General features: G+C 35.1%; 1 protein-coding gene across 5 annotated transcripts in view; it reads left to right on the forward strand.

The window, feature by feature from the left end:
• The window catches only part of LOC136024959 (histone-lysine N-methyltransferase Suv4-20-like), a 50323-nt gene that overhangs the window by 21899 nt on the left and 8544 nt on the right, over positions 1-19880 (forward strand). For all 5 annotated transcript variants that reach the window (XM_065700563.1, XM_065700561.1, XM_065700559.1 and 2 more), the window contains exons 3-6: positions 158-323; positions 6385-6497; positions 12863-13049; positions 15561-15697. In XM_065700563.1, the coding sequence (XP_065556635.1) occupies positions 158-323; positions 6385-6497; positions 12863-13049; positions 15561-15697 (603 nt within the window). The remainder of the gene's footprint in view (positions 1-157; positions 324-6384; positions 6498-12862; positions 13050-15560; positions 15698-19880) is intronic.

Below are 19880 nucleotides of genomic sequence, written 5' to 3' on the forward strand. Positions count from 1 at the left end.
TGGCTTAGTGAAGAAATAGATCTAGAACTAATAGATCTGATTGATATAAATATCTGATCCTTTTAGTGCAGATTACAGAAGTGGAAAGGTTGGCCTTCCCCACGCGTTGTATGTAGTGGCACCCATGCTTTATAAGCATTTTCATTCTTTTTTTAAGATACCGGCCAATGAAAACAAATCGAGATGATCTCAAGGAAATTATCAATGGCTTTATGAAAGACCAAAATCATGCCCGCGCTATTAAGTCTTTATTACAGAGGGAGTGTATGAAAAAACTTCTTAGCATCAAGTCAAAAACTCAATTAGAGTTGCTAAGAAAACACGTGAGTATCCATTTCCTGCATGAACCATAAGGAAAAGTAAATGCTACAATTTCCTGCACGTAGGAGTAGTTTAGGAGGATTAACACCACCTTGAATATGTGTCTAAAGACCCACTTTAAACAATTCTAGAAAAAAAAAATATAATAACATCACCAATGACAATAACAATTGTTGCTACGTAATCTATCTTTATATGATTTTCTTTCTCCCCTTAAACTTCCCTAATATTTGAAAATTGAAAGCTTATGAACATAATTGCTTATGATGTCCTGGAAACATGGTATGAATGTAGTTGATTGGTAGTGACTGCCTTTCAAGCAGCTCCCTTTGTGGAGCTGTTTTAATTTGCACATAATTTTAATGCATAATTTACATAATAAATACATAATTTGTAAAAAAAAAAGTTTCTTATGCTTTGCACATAATTAGCTATTAGCATAAAAAATATTGTGGGTAAAATTCATTTTTGGTAAAATAAACACATTCTTGAAAATAGTTGCTCACATTTTTAAGTTGAGCAGGAAATGGAGAAAAAGGGCAGAGCTACTTTTTGGCAGATGTAAACTTTGTGGGAAGGTATGCCTGACAGGTTAATATCACGAGAAGAGAATTTCCTTTTTTCCAAACTTTCCTGCAATTTCAAGAATTTATCAGTAAAAAAAGTTGGAGTCGTAAAACAGATAATTTCTACCCTAAAATTAATAATTTATTTTCAAAATGCTGCAAGTTAAAAAAAAAATCTTTTATTTTTTTGGGTTTTATTATAAGTGAAACCATTTCTCCGTGGTTCCTGTATCTTTAAATTAATTTTCATATTCTCTTTTAATGATAAAATTTTGTATTTGAGACATGTATAGATTTCTTTCACTATTTTCTTGTTCACTTTTTTACATAATCCAAAGAACATTTTTCTTAGTTTTTATGTCTGCTTCAAATAATATTAACTTTGAAATAAAATTCTTGCATGCCTCTACAAATCATTTAAGACTGCATTAACTTAACCGTCATATTTCAGAATGTACCACCAAAGCTTAACGTGTTGATTTAACTTCCAGCAAAAATGCTTTGAAGCACGTATCTGTTAAGGCTGATCATGCCATTACCCTTATTTGCAATCTTAACAACCTTTTCAATGACATCCTCAAGTTGTTGTGTAGATAGTCTTGCAACTACATTTATTTCACGCATGATGCAGTGAAACAATAAAAGTGAGCAGTCAAGTTTATTTTCATAGGCTTGTAGAAATCCCAACATTTTCTCTATACTTCGAGCACTACTAGTTGCTATTGAAAACCATTTTTCAAATCTAATATTTACCCTTTTTTGCAATTTGTAAACTTTTAAACTTAACAAAAAATGTTCTGCCCTTGATCGTATCATTCGTTAAAATAAGAACGCACAGTTCTTCATTGACATTCGAACTGTGTGTTGTAAACACAAAATCTATTATTTGTAAGCCGATCGGTATTATTTATATATAGATCTCATCAGTGGTAATGCTAATTATATCAGTAGATAGAAAATTATTCTTGACCTTTCCCTCATAATTTTTGGCCATCTTTTTAACCTGACACTGAACCGATCTAGATGACAATATTTCTTTGATTCTCTCAATTTTCCTTTTTGTGAAATCATTAAATTAGTGTTTGGAATTATTTATGAATGTGTTCTTCCAAAGCTCGCAGTCTGTAAAAGAGTTTGCCGTTGATACAAATGGCAAGAGCCAACGTCAAGAGTGACGTTGAGCCAAAGTAAGAGCTACGTCAAAGTTGGCAGATGTAGCGTTAGTGTAACTGGTAACGCTTTAACACATATATATTAACGCTTTAACAACATACGCTTTAACTCTTTAACGCTTTATTTTGTTTTCCAAATTTAATGCATGTTGAGCAATGTAGATTATAGATGGCCGATAATTATTTGTGACTGAACCAATTCACATCTAGTGTAAATAAGAGCTCACACAACACAAAAAGAAAAATAACTAACACCACGGATAAAAGAAGAGCATATTATAAGTGCATTACTTTAGAATTCAACGATATTGATTAATTAAAACAATTTAATTGGTTAATTAATAACGTTTAGCAATGTATTCATGTTTAGTTTCGGGTGGTATTTCACTCATGTGTTTATGTTATAAAGAAATTGTTGCTCAATATTGGTAAGTCCTGGCTTTAGAACACATAAAAATTTCTCATCATTTTGATGCAAACATAATTTTTTTTCGATACAAATTGAAATAAACTCTTTCGTTTTTATTGATAGTAACATTTTTTTTTCAATTACAAATTACTTTACTAGGGAATTTCTCTTATAATCATTTAGCTGTGTAACTGCATCACTGTCTTTTTGCTACTGAACGTAATTTACAACTGAAAAAACGACACAATCTGCGTATCTAGTAATGGTAAAATTGGTGTGGATGGTGTCGTTGTATTTCAGCTTTTATCGTAATGGTCACTTTGTCATCAAAGTAAAATGTTGTTCTTAGCATCCATGATATTTGTAATTTTTTTATTCTCAAAATATTTCTTTTATGTTCAAGTTTTATAATCTTCAATTTTTATATACTATACTTTTATCCTCAAAGCTAAAGTAGGTTACTTGAAATTAGTAAATGGGTCACTCAATGATCTGTGTATTATGGTTTGCCAATAATTTCTCTGGAGAGGATAACCACTGATATGGTCATATGTGATAGCAGCTTTGGAATCATGTCAAGTGTGTGGTTCTAGATACTGCCCATAATACGTCAGATATAGTGGAAATTCGTTTAGATACCTTGGCAAACGATTTTACATAAAGAGAGACCAGATCTTAGCCGGTCTAGAGAAGATACGGAGTCTGAGTAGGATCTTTTGAACTTTGGAGTGGGTTTAAGACATATCAAATGATGTTTAACTCTCCATATTAATGACTCGAATCTCAACAGATATAATACGTAAATCATCAAATCATCTTCAGGTGCAGCTATGCTCTAGGTGGAGAATACAGCCTGATGTCAATCTCCTAGACTACGAGGGTTCGTTTCCTGCAGACTTCTTATCCGATATGCTTGCAACTGGACTACTGCCATCAGTCACTATACCCACAAGGGTTACTGAGAAATCAGCAACTCTGATTGATAATATATTTTCGTCACTGACATTTCAGAATAGCTTCGTTATTGTTAGTGATATATCTGACCATTTCCCAGTTTTATCAGATCTTTTGTTGCCGAATATGCAGGCTCCACGGTTTAGCCCCTCAACATCGCCTTACTTCGTTACGGAAAAGAACCTTGAAACTTTAAAGACTAAACTGCAAGAATGTTCATGGGAATTTATAGATGAAAAAGATGACTTGGACTCTAATTTTGACAAATTTTACTCTAAAGTAAAAGATTGTTTTATAGACTACTGCACCAGAAGACCTTCTTATCAGCCTCGAAGAAAAAATCAACCTTTTAACCCTTGGATGACAGAAGGACTTCTGACAAGCTCCAGCCGCAAACTCTACTTATGGAAAAGATACAAAAGTTCTCCTACAGCTCGTCACCTACAAGAATTCAAAACTTACAAGAATTTATTAAAATCATTGATTCGCAGAGCGAAAAGCTCGTATTATGCGTCAAAGTTTCTGGAGTGCAAAACGGACATGAGAAAAACTTGGAAAGACATCAATTCTGTCATTAGACCATCATCTCATAGTCCTGACATTCTAACGAAGCTTGATGTTGACGGGGTACTGATCGAGGGCCCTTGTGAGATTAAGAACTCCCTTGCATAATATTTTGCTTCAGTTGGCGAAAAGACTGTCAAGGGACTTGGTGGAAGCGCGATTTCCCTCACACAGGATCAACATCTCAAGTTTGTGGGACCCCCTTGGCTTAAATCTATTGTTATAGAGCTTGTATTGGAATCAGAGGTGGCAAGACACATTCAAGGTTTAAAAGGTGCATCATCATCTGGCCCAGACTACATATCAACTAAAGCTGTGCAAACTATATTCCCTTCAATTCTGGGTCCTTTAACAAAGCTTATTAATATGTCGTTTGAAAAAGGAAAGTTTCCTAGGTCCTTAAAAACTGCGAGAGTGATAGCTCTATTTAAGGGTGGGAACAGAAGTGACCCGTCAAATTACCGACCAATTTCCCTTCTTTCACTGTTTTCAAAAATATTTGAAAAGCCGATGCAAAAAAGGCTCACAAGTTTTTTACAATCTAAGGAGTTTTTGCACAATCATCACTTCGGATTTCCATCGAAACATACTACGGAGCAAGCGTGCACTACACTCATCAGTTTTCTTCATACCGCTTTAGATTCTGGAAAAATACCAGCCGCTATTTTCCTTGATGTGCGGAAAGCTTTTGATAGTCTTACTCATAAGATCCTTCTTGATAAACTGTCTCATATAGGAATACGAGGTTCAGCCCTATCATGGTTCCATTCTTATTTACAAGATAGAACGATTTCCATGGACCCTGACTCACTAAACTCCATTGGTGTAGACTGTGGAGTACCACAATGATCGATTTTTGGTCCTACTCTGTTTTTAATATACATCAACGATTTATTTAGAGCGGTAAAGAACGCGATTCCTTCTGCGTGTTGTACTCTATGTCACGAAAAGGAAAATACTGTGGCATCTTCTGTTATTCTGCCATCCCCTCGTTAAGATTTAGTTGCCTTCGCTGACGACAGCAACATCCTATGTGCTGAAGACACGGAACAAGCTTTGGAGGTTAAACTTCACATGCTTATGGAGCGGTCTTACCACTGGTTTGATACTAACCGACTTGCTTTAAATATCGCTAAATCACACTTTCTCATATTTTCTAGAACTGGCAAGGCATGCCCGTCCTTATCAACTATATCTACCTCGAAAGGACCTTTGTCTCGACCTAACGTAAGATACGTGCGTTTCCTTGGAATTTTGTTGGATGAGAATCTATCTTTTAGAAACCACATCAAGATGGTCCAAGCAAAAATATCACGTAATCTTGGGATTATTCGGAAACTTAAACACATTTTTCCTGGATCTATTCTTCGGACCCTGTATTTTTCACTCATTCAGCCATATTTAACTTACTGCAACTCGATTTGGATGTCTACTTTCCAGTCTCTGCTCCATCCGATTAAAGTAATTCATCAAAAGGCTCGCCAGTTAGTTAACGAATTTAATAAAGGATATCGAAAAGAGCTTTTGAATACTTATGCACTCTATGTCGTCTCTTGCTCTTCAATGATTTTCAAGTATCTTCATGGTGAACTGCCTCGCTGTTTCAATTCTTTCTTTCCCGATTTAGTTAATTCAAGGAGCTCTCATAATCTACGCAATAAAGACCACCTACTATTACCTCAAACTAAGACTGTAAGATCATATTTTAGTCCCCGAATAGCATGTAGTAAAGTATGGAACAGTCTCCCTGATAATGTCCATAGCATTCATTCGTTTGATGCCTTTAAAACCCAACTAAAAATATTTTTGGTTGATAAATATAATGGGGAATAAATTTGAGAAAAAATTTATTTTGAATTGGTTTGAATTAATATTGTTATATGTTTAATAATATGATGAATAATGAGGGTAGGGCGACATCCCTAGATGCTAGGCTTGAGCAGGTTTATTTATTTATTTTTAATTGTTGTGATTTTGTGATGGTAGGAGATGGTGTGGACTTGGATTTGAATTTCGAGGACGAAGTGGTAAGTGAAAATAACACAAAATTATTTAATTAGATTTCTTGTTTTTTTTAAGGAAAGACTCTTTATTTGGTATTTATTTTTGGTTTAACCCCTATGTAACGGGCCATGGAGCCTTGTAGGGGTAGAAAGTTATTGTTGTCCATTTATTTTGATGTTAATAAACTGAACTGAACTGAAATGGTGTAGACCAGGATATAATATTATCCACGTATTTTATTGTCTATGTCTATAGAATATACTGCTTTGTCAGGGAAAAAAATATTTATTAATGTTTTTTAATGCTATTTTTGTAATTATGTTTTTTAATGTTATTTTTTTAATTATTTTGTAATATAATGTAATGTGTTTTTTTTTAATGTTATTATTTGTAGTTGGCTCGCTACCTGAACACCTTTCACCCTGAGGCTGGTTTTACAATCAAGCCATGTTTTCGATATTCTATGGAGGGCCAACAGGGAGCTCGGATTTGTTCTACTAGAAAATGGTAGGAAAAACTAAATAGTTTTTAATTTTACTAGAGCATTTTTGGGTAGGTTCTTTTTAAGTTTTTTGTTTAGAATGTGTTTCAGAATGTAAGATATGTTCCGTTGTCCTTGTTATTGGTAGCAATTGGCGGCAACAATATTTCCTAGACGCATTGAACTTTAAAAATCCTGAACCAAATTTTTTTTTGCCAGGAATTCGCAAAAACATTTGACTTGCGCCCAGAATCAAAAAATGAAACGATAAATTATATAAGAAAGATGAGAGGCAGAACTGAAAGGTATAAAATTTCTTAATCCTCAGATTAAGAAAAGAATGATAGAGGTTATGTTTTCTCACCTTGAATTTTTTCAATCCCTTTTTCAAAATCTACCAACAATTTTTTTTTTTTAAGAACGTCTCATGTTGCTAACAGTGTTTCTATTCCGATGAGGAATTTACCAAAAACTGTTTGTAGCATTTTATTGTAGCCCTGTACACATCTTTAAAAAAAAAAAAAAAAAACCGTTGTCTACAATTTCTAAATGGACAGATGAAACTCGCCTATAGACAGTGAGCCAGTATTACCTGTGCATTTGTTATAATAATAATCAAGAAAGATCATTTCTTTTCTCGCACAGCTCAGTGAACGATACAGAAGATTTTGGTCTCTTGTCGTCAATGCTATGACTTTAAGAATAGACGTAAAGAAAAAAGCTAGATTGCAAAAGAGATTACAGATGTAGTGTCCTAACAGATGTACCAACGTAGTAGTAGTAGTAAGTATGGTGGCACTAAACCCTCAAGATCCAAACCGGCGATGCTGATCTCCGTTTCGTGGCCCTTCAGCCAGGAAGTGCAATGGGGAGTTAGGGGCCAGCCATCCTGTGCTTTCGCACAACCTTCCTGTTTACCTTCCCCAAATTTGTCCAGCTACCTATTTAAAGCTGGGTTGATTGTGGGTGAGCTTACAGAGTCACGCCACTGACCCCTGTCCCAAATTAAATAACGGGCTACGACAGGTATCAAACCCGTGCCCCTTGGACAAAGAATGTTCAAACCAGCACGCCAACCACTTAGCCAAGATGCACCAACGTCTTGGGGGATCAAAATTTTCTTCTCATGACGGAGTGGGGGGGGGGGGGAACTAAATTACTTCTTTTGTTGGTAGCAAGAAGGAAGACTCCTTTATTAGGAAAGGGGGTTTCATCTGCAAATACTTGAAGGTATTTGAGAAAAATTGTATGTATAATAATCTTTGTCATAAAATACTACTAATTAATAGCTTCATAGTCACATAATAGTCATATGTATTGACTCTTAGACTAGCTACGTTGACTCCATACAGTAGCTAATTATGACTCATCAGTCATAAGTAAAAGAAAAGTAATGCACTCAAGATAAGAAATTTATTTTAAAAATCACTATCACAAGCCTTGTAGGGTCGAATTCATATTTTGGAGCCGAAAATATCATATAAAAAAACACGAAAATTGGAAAACTGGCAGAGCGCAAAAAAAAAAATCAGAGTGAATAATCATTCGTTAGTCAGTAAATAAAAAGGAAAATGCAAATTAAAAAGATAAAAACTGGTCTAACAAAAAAAAAGTTGAAAAAAGTTAAAAGGGACATTAAAAAAAGGTAAGGGGGGATCCAAATAAGCGATTAAGTGCAAGAATCTGAGCAGCATCATCATCCAATAAAGAAATGATGAGAAACCAGTGGGATGTTCTATTTATTTTTTCTGTGATGAATGGGACAAAAATTTTTATATCTGGAGGTAAAGCAGCGAATGGGGGACAAAATAGGAATGAGTTCAAAAATTGCTCCAGTTGGCCGGAATCTAGATGGGGAGTGACTTTCTGGGAAAATGCTTTCCTGCAAGGGTTTACTATTGCATTTTTTATTTGCAAAACGGAGGCAAAACGTAACCTTCGTGTGCTCAAGGGATTCCGATCTAGCTTTTGTAAGAAGCAAGGTATGGCACTTACCTTCTTTGAAAATTACTCGAAGGGCTCTTTTTTGGATGGCTTCAATTTTTCAGATTCTTTGTGGAAGATACCGTGGTGCCAAACTGAACAAGCATATTCGAAATACGGGCAGACAAAGGAAGTATAAATCCTTAAAGAATGGGAGGGAGGGAAGCTAGAGTTATACAAGAGATTAAGGAGGGAGATATAAGCATTAGCTCTATGGATAGTGTCTTTAACATGGATACCCTACTTTTAATTATAAAGAATTGTGACGCCAAGTAATATAAAGGAGGACGCAGGAAGTTTAGGCGGGATTGGATTAAAAAATCGTGACGAGAGTTTAAGGAAACATATTTTGGACTTAGATAAGTTTACTCTCCTTGATCAGGCTGTTGATCATAAGTGAAAAAGGAAGGGGATATAAGAGAGTACTTCAGGGTATTCTATTGTTTACAGGGAGAGGATTCGAATAATGATTCTGGTATTAGACTACCGGCCATCTATTTGATTAGAAGGAGGCGACCAAACAAACCAGGAAAGAATCAATAATGAATACAAAATTTTCTCAACAAATATATTTTTGTTAACATGGTCAAATTCTTTTTGAAGGTCAATGGAAATTAAATAAATTTAGCCAGGAATTAGACTTTTTGAGGATTTTCCGAATATAGTCGATAAGAGAAACAAGGCAGTGGGGGGTAGAAGGGGATTTCAGGTATCCAAATAGCCTCGAGTTCGTATGAGGTAGGAATTTTTCCTTTAGCAAATCTGGCCGAATCCTTTGTATAGTTCTGAGAATATAGGAGTGAGATTTTTGTATGAAACCCTGCTTCATATCGTTGGAATTCGCCGGGGCTCAGTAATCTCGTTGAAAAAAAAAGACAAGGGCTTTGAATGGAAATCGCTGAAAGTACTAATAAGAGGGAACGGGATAGCTAGTGAATAGCATATACAATAGCTAGTGAAATGGTGCTCCATATCTACTGGGTTTCTTCTGACCTGAAGAAAGGGGAATGAATCGGCAGTCATGGGTGCAAAAATGGCCGTTTGCTTTGTTGTAGTATCTCACTGCTAAAATTACCTCCAAGGCACACTGAACTCGCAGTCCTATGTCCTTTGGGACGAGGGCCGGTGGTGTGACTCAGCCAGAATCAACCTAGCTCCAAATGGGTAGCTCCTTGAGAAGTCTATGGGGAAAAACGTGAAGCCTCGAGGGATTTCCCAGATCCATGCATATCATTCTCAGCCGAAGGCAGAGTACGAGGAGATTGATTACCTACGATACGTGGACCATTGGTCTCCATGTGAAAAGTTTATCTTCAGTATCAGTAAGATAATTATGTTTTTTAAATCTGATAAACGTGTAAGTCTGTTAAGCTTGATTAGCCTGATAGACTGATTCTTAATAAAATCGGTCTAGAAACCAATTATATCAAGCAGTGACAATAAAGTATTGTTGAGTTTTTTTTGGCTGAAATCTAACCATGCTGGGACTACCATTTACTGAGCTATAATATTTAATAAGTCTCCACATTACTCAGCGTTAAAAAAGAGAACCTTGGAATGCATTATTCTCAAGCATCATAGTCAACAGTTTTACAGGTGGGTGGCTGATAAAATATTTTGCAAAGAAAAGTTGCTTTTTCTAATTGAGCGTATTTTTCTTGGCTTGATTACGTAGGGGATGATTTCCAGATCACGAGTGTTTTTTGACAAAGTTGCTTAGTTACCTCGGGAAAAAACAAAATTCATTTGGTTAAATAGTGGATAGAAAATGGTTGACTAAGCATCGTTTTTTTTTTTGTCAATTAGTACATACACAATTAATTTTAGTATTTGTAAATTTTCTCTGCCTTTTTTTTTATAGGTATATAAAGGTCCGGTGGTATCAGAGCATTTTCCTTAAGTTTACGGGGTGGGCTGGGGGGTCAAACTGCAAACATGGATTTTTTGCCATTATTTTTCCAGGGTTCTTCTGACCAATTTAAAACGGGAATATCCCATCCTCCTTTGGGTCTAGATATGCCTTTTTAAAATTCTATTGGCAATCTTTATTTATTTTGCAAAAAAATTCATTGTTGCCGAGCTTCCAGTGTTTAGGAGAAAATGTAACCCTTTCCGGGGGAAATTGGCTTGAAATGATGACCATTTTTCTTTCATATTGCTGATTTGCTAGTTAAATATAATTTGTACCCGGGATGGTAATACAGTGGTAAGGTATTCCTATTCACTATGCTTCATCTTTATATGGAATGAACTTTGGACTAGATTACTGTTACAAATGAGCTAGACCCGTGTAGGCTATTACCCTTCCCATTGAATCCCTCACCAGAGTTGTGTGTGCTAGGTATTTCCCGGTACACAATTGTTTGGTCTTTGCTGTAAATTCTGCTGTTAATTTCTTCCTCCCAAGACTAAACGTGGAGCTTCCCCCCTTAAGAAACCAACTTTCTCCTCTTGTTATTTAAAAAAAAAACTCAATGATCCCTTCTGAAATTTGTCGTATAAGGCATGTGAGTGGGATTTTTTTTCTTTTGCAAAATACGAAGGATTCTGATTATATGTAACCAAACACAAAAATCGGCATCTAAAGGATTTTTGATTAAACTGTATGAGCAAAATTTTAACAAGTACCTTATCTTTGTGTGTGTTTATTCTTGCCATATTTTTTTTTTAAACATTTGTATAAATTGAACTATGTGGGTTTTTTTTTCAGATATTTATCCTCTATTAGTCTTTTAACCCGAATCCTTTTTATTTGACAATGTAGATTCATGGATCGGCTTTGCTTATTCAGATGATAGACCTAATTATTGACGCTTTGACTGCGTTATAGATCCTGCCAAAGCGCCATTTGATTTACTGCACTTTTGCTAACGCAACTTAAATGTGATTTGTTTCTGTCCGCATAAAAATGGAGTGCTCGGGATTCGATAATGTCGACGAAAGCCTTTTTTTGCCTCGTTCGGATTGGCGGAGGTTCTACTGGCAAAAAAGTCATCGAAGTGCTTTAAAATAGTGGTAGTCGACTGACGAAAGGTGTAGGGAGTAGGGTGGGTGAGGTAAAACTTTGACGCTCAATTCGTTTAATTGTTGAACGGTAATTTATAAAACGTATGGACAGTTGTTGTCGCGGATTAAACTGAATAACTAATCAGATATAAGAGTTTGAAAAAGACTCATTAAATCAGACAAAACTTTTGGAGTAACCCAATATTTGGGCCTAAGAATGCCCTTTTGTGAAGTCTACTTTACATAACATTATGGGGCAGATCATTTATGCTGAATTCCGAATTTTCGAGTCTTAAAAAAATTAATGGGAGAAAGAAAGTTTGACCCAAACAACAATGTGTGCAGGTACAAAACAAGGTGAGATACGGAGAGCTCGACAGTGCTATGGCTCCCTTGTTTTGAATTTATTAATATTTTTTTACATTGCACAATATTGTATCCTTCTTTCAATGTCCTTCTTGAATGTTACTGTGAATGTCCGAAATTGGCGACTGTCGACATTCACCGGTGAGTATCCGAAATTCCTTGTTTTGTTTCCTTGGATTTAGTCACCTTTGTCAGTTTTATGCAAGGTTCGATGGTTAGGTTAGATTAAACTGTATTAACAAAATTTCGACAAATACCTTATCTTTGTGTGGGTTTATTCTTGCCATATTTCAATTTTTCGTCAAATCATCGCATTTCAATCAAACTATTTTCAATTTGTGTCTGACGGGATTTTGTCTTTGGGTAATCTTATGAAGCCAATTAATTTGTAATCATAAAATTTAGTTGTAATAAAGTCCTTGTAATGACATTAACTTATGTGGAATTAGGCTGATTCACTATATATTTCTTTCTTTTATTGTACTGTATTATTGTCTAGTTTCTCTTTATATTATTCATTAGCTTGATTTTTCTGGCATAAGACTAATAGACTAATCAAAGTAATTATGGATAGAACTATTCTAAGACAAAGGGAGGTATATCCTGTTGAACAGTCTGAGGAAATATATGTATCTTTGTGGCTAAATACAGATTGTAAGCTAAAAAGCCCTGATATGAAAGCAGAAGAATACCTGCTGCAAATATTTTCTCGTGGCAGATGGCATCATTTCTTTTATTTACCTCTTATTTTACCTTCTTATTATATCTTATACTTTTTACTTTATATACTTTTACTTATACTTTACTTTTACTTTATATACTTTACTCCTTCTTACTTTTTATCTTATTATACCTTCTTTTATTTCTTTTTTTGTTAAATGAAGAACGTTGACGGTTGCCATTGTTGAGCTATCAGTTTTCGTAAATACTAAGTCAGTTTAATGAAATATTTCATTCAGGTTTCAAGTTTTTTGTCAAAGCATCTTGGTTATTTCAATATAATATTTAGTTGAGCAAATGTATGTACGAATTATAGGTACAAAAATGAGAAGATTGAAATGCTGGTTGGTTGTATTGCTGAGCTAACCCCTGAGGAGGAGGAACAGCTGCTTCATCCAGGAAAGAATGACTTCAGTGTTATGTATAGCTGTAGGAAAAACTGTGCTCAACTCTGGCTTGGACCTGCGGCATTTATTAATCATGATTGTAGAGCTAATTGTAAGGTAAAATTTCTTCACTTCGGTCTCTCTTTGTGTGTAACTTAAAGAGGAATACTTGTTAACTTCTAAAGTTAATTTCCGCAATGTAGCTTCTTCTTCTCAAGAAACTGTGTAAAATTCAATGTAGAATCTGTCTTTCAGAAGCAATATAGTGCTAGCCGAGTCCTCTTTCCACGAGCAATTCTTCGTTCAAGCTCATTATTACTGGCAAAGTGTGAATAACGGTGTTGTGGCTTTTTATTGGGAGCGAATCAGCCGACTCCTAGCCAAAACATAAATATCGTTCTTTAAATAAGAGTATGAAGTAGCTTTGGTGTCCTTGTGCTGAGTCTTCTGTTAAAATTGACTAAAGATAAGACTTTCCTCATAACCTATGCTCCAATTATATATTTCTGATAAAAATTACCTACTACAAAAATTTGTATCCGCGTTTATTTTTTTTCTGTGATTATCCTAAACGATACATACCGAACCTAATAAGTGTTGACTTAAACTAAGTCTTGAACCCTAATTTTTTGTTCTTTTTTTTTTAGTGATTGGCTCTTAAATTTTCAAACGAGCTCTATCCTGTAGACATTGTGTTCAGTTGAACTGGGTTAGGCTTTTGTATATTCTTAACACGGAACTAATTGAAGCAATAGACAATTTTTATCAAAAGCAAGTAAATAAAGAATGTAGATTATAGAGAATAAAATGGTCTAGTTAGTTGTAACGCAGGGTTATATATACATATTATACTTCTTCGATTTTCCAAGAAAAAGCTTATTGTATTTTAAGTCTTTCTAAATAGGGTTTTTATCAGGAACATAACTTTGCTCTGGCTAAACCGGACTCTGTAAACAAACCTGTCCCCATGCTATTGGCAACCATGTCTCCAGAATTTTTCCATGTAATATGTTGCAGATACGGAAAGTCGGCAAAGATTCTTTATTTGATTTTTTTAAAGCGATTTAGACTTAAAAGTTCATATCCAGACTTTGCCGTTATTTCTAGATAAAGAAATAATTTCCAAATGATTAAATTATATACAGTTTAGACTGCATGTCAATGCTACTTCTACTTGGTTAAAATTAAACTGTATGCACTATTCTATTAATACGCTTTTAGCAAAAATGTGGCCTTTTCGCTTTTGGCAAAAATATGCCTAAAATTGTTGGCAAGAAAGAATTTAAAGTTCAAAATGTAACGAACTTGTTCAATAAATATGACATTTTTTCAACTTACGGATTTTATCCCTATACTTCATTGCTTATGGAAAAATACGTTCAAGAACTTAAAGAAGTAAATATCACTAATTTCACAGGAAAGAAGAAGTCCTACTAAATTTACCTTAAGGGAGAAATCCCCCACCCTTCTTTTCACCAGTATACAGCTGTGAAATGAGTTGTTTTTGTTTTCATTCAGGAGTAATAACTATTGATTCCTTGACATTTTTAAAGTGTGAACAATAAAAACCACTAAAAACTGGCATTCTTTTTTTTGCGTTAAGCACGGCAGTATACATATTTTTCACTTGATTTGGCTTTAGTTTGCTATTATGGTAAAATGACCTACGTGTGGGTGTTTAAATGGCTAGCCTTAGAATTTTTTTTTTTTGTAATGAAAGGAATTTTAATTTTTAGGGGTTAAGAGCTGTTGGTGCAATTATTGAAAATCACTTCAGATGCTAAATTCATTTGTTACTGCTCATGTTGACTGTATTTTGTAACTGAATTTAATATTCTTCATGATCTTCTTCTTCTTTTCAGCAGATATCTTTTTTGTGACTAATTTCTTCTGCTTCTTGTTTGAATTGGTTTGGAGACCTTTTGCATAATCTCATCACCAGAGTTATGTTTCGAGTCGACTAATTTCTGACTCAATAGCAAAATAAAGTCTAATTGATGAGAAATAGTTGTTGGATATGCCATCTAGGTCATGACTGTGACACTAAGCTAGAACTCTGGAGATCGTAAGTCCGGATCTCACCGATTGCCAACTTCTCATAATAATTCCTCCACTACGAAGGTCAAATTCCTAATAGAATACTGAACTTTTCTAGATCTAGTTACCCTAAGGTAATGAGGAGTTTGGGGTTCTCTTGAAAACTCAGAACGGTACAGTAAGTAATGTATACTAAGTACCATTAACTTTACGAGTCAAATTAATAAGCGAAAACATGCAATGTTAGGGTAACCTTTTTCCGATTAAAAATAGTCAGATTTATAATTCAAATTCATGCGATTTTCTGTAATTAAAAGTTGAAAGTGCTACCATAACCAGCACTGACGAGTAGAAGGTTGTTTAGTTATAATAGAGTTGGGTAATAACAGGGTGGCAGTCATTTTTGACTTATTAATTTTTGAATTAGTTGGGAATAAAAAAGGGATTTTAGGGAAGGGTTCTAATCTTCAGAGGTCCTTTCCACGTTACAGCTTGTGAATGAGCAATAAATTTAATCTAATTTAGTAATAAATTTAAATTATGCAAGCTTAATAAATTTAACTGCACAAAGTTATAACTATTTCGTTTCAGTTTGTAGCAACTGGACGAGACACTGCATGTGTGAAGGTACTCCGCGACATAGACTATGGTGAGGAAATCACTTGTTTTTATGGTGAAGACTTTTTTGGTGACAAAAATGGCTACTGTGAATGTGAAACATGTGAAAGGTAATTGGAAATTTAATGACATTTGGATTATCCTTATTGTTAGTCAGCAATTAGGGTAAAGAATTCTAAATACCCTGATTAAATACAAAATCGTAGAAGAACTCAGTGCAAAAGATATTCCATTAAGATATAAAACAATTTTTTTTTCTCCTAACGGCTTCGTTGTATCAAGAACGTATTATCAGTTGCTGTTGTCGAGTATTTTGATGGAAAAATCGGTAATTATTTTCCAGTCATTTTCATTTTCTTTCAGTGTGATGTAGTAGGTGTTGTACCTTTGTTAGTCAAATATGACGTTTGAAATATAGTTAGATGATGGCTATTATATGGTCTATTTTAATTCGGACTGCACTGCTAGAATTTAAATCACTGAATTTCCTCTCTATTGTATTCCTTAATTAAAAAGATGGTCGATTTTCCTCCGCTAAAAAAAGTTGTTATGGCCTAAAAGGTTGTATTGTATCGTGGGACTAATCGTCAGGACTAGGGAATTGCGATTTGAACCTAAAAAAATGTTAGCAGACAAGGTGCTCTAACCCTAAAACATGAAAAAATTAAAAAATAGAGGTAGGTCACCCGACTGCTTTCTTGATGGCTCATATATAGGACAGGATTGTCACCTGCCGCAAAAAAGGCACGATTAGTTTCGTGTATGTAATGCTTATAAACTATTCTTTTTCAGCCTTATGAAGGTTATCACTAACTGGAATGAGAAGACTTGCCTAAAGCTCCATAAAAGTCAATCGCTGAATTTAATTGACATACAGGCAAAGCAGATTCTTTAGATGAAATTTAGCTCTTAAAACTAGTCTATGATGTTTTTGCTCCCCACTAGCGGCAAAAAAACAAACAAACAAATAAGCAGCGGGCGAATACAAAAGGGGGAAATTACTGCTTCTGATGCAAAAAAGTGTTATTTCTTGTTGCTCAAGACAGGGGACTAATGCTCCTAAATGGGTTTTTGGTTTTGGAAATTCGAATTGTGCAGTTTTCATTTTACTCCAACACCATTTTCGTGTGGTTTTAAGTTATATTTAGAAATTCCCATATATTTGTTTTCTCAATAAGCTTTCACCGTTAAGATTGACCGAAATAATAGTTTCCATTCTTAAATCAGCTTCAAATGGCGATTCTTCCTTACCTGGCAGTTTCTTTTTCAGAACACGTTATTAAATTTGCGGTTACTATAGATTTGTGTTGGTTCTTTACTAGGTTGCCCTTAATGGGACAGTCATGATTTTTGGAAAAACACGCTGTCAAATGCTCAAACCATAAGATGTGCGATTTCCATTAAAGCCAATATTGTGAAAAAAAAAATATATTATTGAATATCCTTTATTGTTTGTTCCAAGTAAGTTACTCAATAACCTCTGTGATGTACACATTTAATTAGGAAAGTTTTTGCGTTGAGGGAAATCGTGTAGAATTTGCAAATAGTGCATTGAGCCTAAAATATTAGTGTGAAATCTTGGAAAATTGTTACTGTAATTTTGCCCAGTTTGAATGCAGACATCTCATAAATATACACGAATTGTCAAAACGATTTTTGAAAAGAAGCAGAAATAATTACTTTAAACCAATTTTTAGTATCATATCCTGTTCAGAAAAAAAACCCTTATATTTTTTATAATTAAATACCCATCACTTTTCAAAAATAACTGGAGTAATGAATACATCTAATATCTGTAAAAGTGTGTTAGTTTCTTCTTAAACAATCTTTTTCTAGTTTTCTCTTCTCATAATTAGTTGCCTTTGCAAAGTACCTGCAAAGTACTTAGAAATCCCTCTTTCTCTCTTCTTTTTCTTCAAATTCAAATTCAAATTCATTTTATTTAAAAAACATTCGACGGACAGAGCCGATTATTAGTTTTTATTGTCATACACACACAAAAATTCGTCGACAAGTCAAAATTAACATTCACAAAATTAATAATATATACAATTAACAATAATAATTGTCACATAAACACGAAAATAAGTCAACAAATATACACAAAATTATAATAATACAATTAACAACAATAATCCGGATTAAAAAGTCGATCCAGCATTAAACAACTTAACAAACGAGGGCACAAAACTAAGCTCATAACGAGCATGTGACACAGTCACAGGTTGAAGTTTTGGTACAGGCTCTGCAACGGCCCTGAGTGGCCTTACCCGTGCCGGTTGATGTTGGGGAGGAAGGATATTTCGGTGTATAGGGCTGGACAAAATTTTATTACCAAAGGATAGGGCTAGTTTTAAACGACGAGATTGAAGGGTTTGAAGTTGAAACTGATTAAGGAGGGATATGTACGGTATTTTTGGGGCTTTTGAGATTACTAGGAGGGCACGGTATTGCACCCTCTCAACCCGGTCCGACTGTTCCCTAGTCAGCCCGAAATGCCATACAGGGCAACAGTATTCAAGTGTGGAACGTATAAAAGAGAAATAGATGCGTAGGAGGTGTGGTGCAGGGATTCCATGGCGAGCCAACAACTTTAGAGACCTGATGGCCAAATTAGCTTTTTTTAACATGCCATCAACATGTTTATTCCACTTCAGATCTGAAGTGATATGGACGCCGAGCAGTTTAATTTCGGTCACGTGACTGGCGCTGGGAATAGGTGGATTAAAAACTGGCGCAGATTTTAAAAAAGAAAATGTTAAAATTACAGATTTATCAAAGTTGACAGTCATTTTGTCCACCTTTGCCTCTTGACATATATCTTTCATTAATGAACCTGCTCTGCTTGGTAGGTTTTTCCGACAACATTCAATGAGCGACAGATCGTCGACATACTTCCAGCGATCGTCCAGTGTTGTTGCCAAATCATTTATTATAACAAGAAACAAAAGTGGTCCCAAGAGGGTACCTTGGGGAACTCCACAAAAAATGGGCAGTGGGTCGGAGTAGGTGGACTTATATTTTGTCCGTTGACATCTACCAGAAAGAAAACTAGCAATTAAACGTACAAGGAATGAATCTACACCTAGTCCAAGAAGTTTTTTTACAAGAATTTTGTGGCAAATTAAATCAAAAGCTTTTCTTAGATCTATTGCAATAAGATTAATCCAAGAATCTGGTTCATCGAGTTTTTGCAAAATACTGTCAATTATACTTACTAAGTAATGAGATGTAGATGTGTTTGGCATATTTCCAAACTGCCTTGGATCAATTTTGTCCAGAATACGGTCTTTCAGCCATGCTGCAACAAAACTTTCATACACTTTGCTAAAAATGGGTGTCATAGTGATCGGTCGGACACCCGAAAAATCATTGGGAGCATCTTTTTTTGGTATTGGTGTAATGAACCCATTTTTCCAAATTGATGGATACTCACCTGTTTTTGTCACCTGATTAAAAAGGAGTGTTAGGGGGCCACTAAGATAATCTGGAAATGCTTTGATGAGATCAATGGGAATATCTACAGGGGTAATGCTTGTTCTTTTAAGCCTTTTTAATTTGAAAAACACCTGGGACTCTGATATCAAAGGGAAATCAAAAGACTCAGGAGGAGGGGTGGGTATTCCCACGCTCAGCAAAGGCGGGAGGGATTGCACAATGTTACCCAGATGTTTATTAAGGGAGTTGGCTGTTACGACGTCATCTTCATCAATGCCAAAATCGACTCCTTTTTCCACCTTGCCCGTCATCCTTTTGATTCGGTTGTACCACTGGCTTGGTTTGGACTCGAACAGATGATTAACTTTACGTTCTACATATTTGTTCGCGTGTTTTCGAGTGACTTTTCTTAGTTTGTTTTTCAACCTGTTGGCTTGTTGGGTATTACCTTGACGGAAAAGCCATCTCTTTTCCATTACCATTTTCTTAACTTCTTGTGTAATATATGGTCGATCTGACGAGAAACGTTTTGTTGACTTCTCAGGAAAACAGGCCTTGTAATTATGAAGCAAAGCTTCTTGGAAAATAGTAGCTTTTTCGTTGCTACTTTTAGCATCTTGGAATTTTTCCCATTTCTCGCAGCTTAACCATTGGCCAAAAGTCAGAAGTCCCTCAATTGTGATTGGTCGACTGATAGTTACAGTTGTAGTGTAATCGATTTTAATGGAACAGGTGGGGTTAAGTTCAAGAGAAAAGTGGTAACTTCCTCCAATTGGAGTCCCGGTCGTAGGTATGTTGTAAAATTCGTGCATATTTGTGGAAATTCGGTCAAGGGAGGTGCCACCTTTGGTTGTG

Source organism: Artemia franciscana, chromosome 3 (assembly GCF_032884065.1).
Source record: "Artemia franciscana chromosome 3, ASM3288406v1, whole genome shotgun sequence".
Classification (NCBI taxonomy): Eukaryota; Metazoa; Arthropoda; class Branchiopoda; order Anostraca; family Artemiidae; genus Artemia; species Artemia franciscana.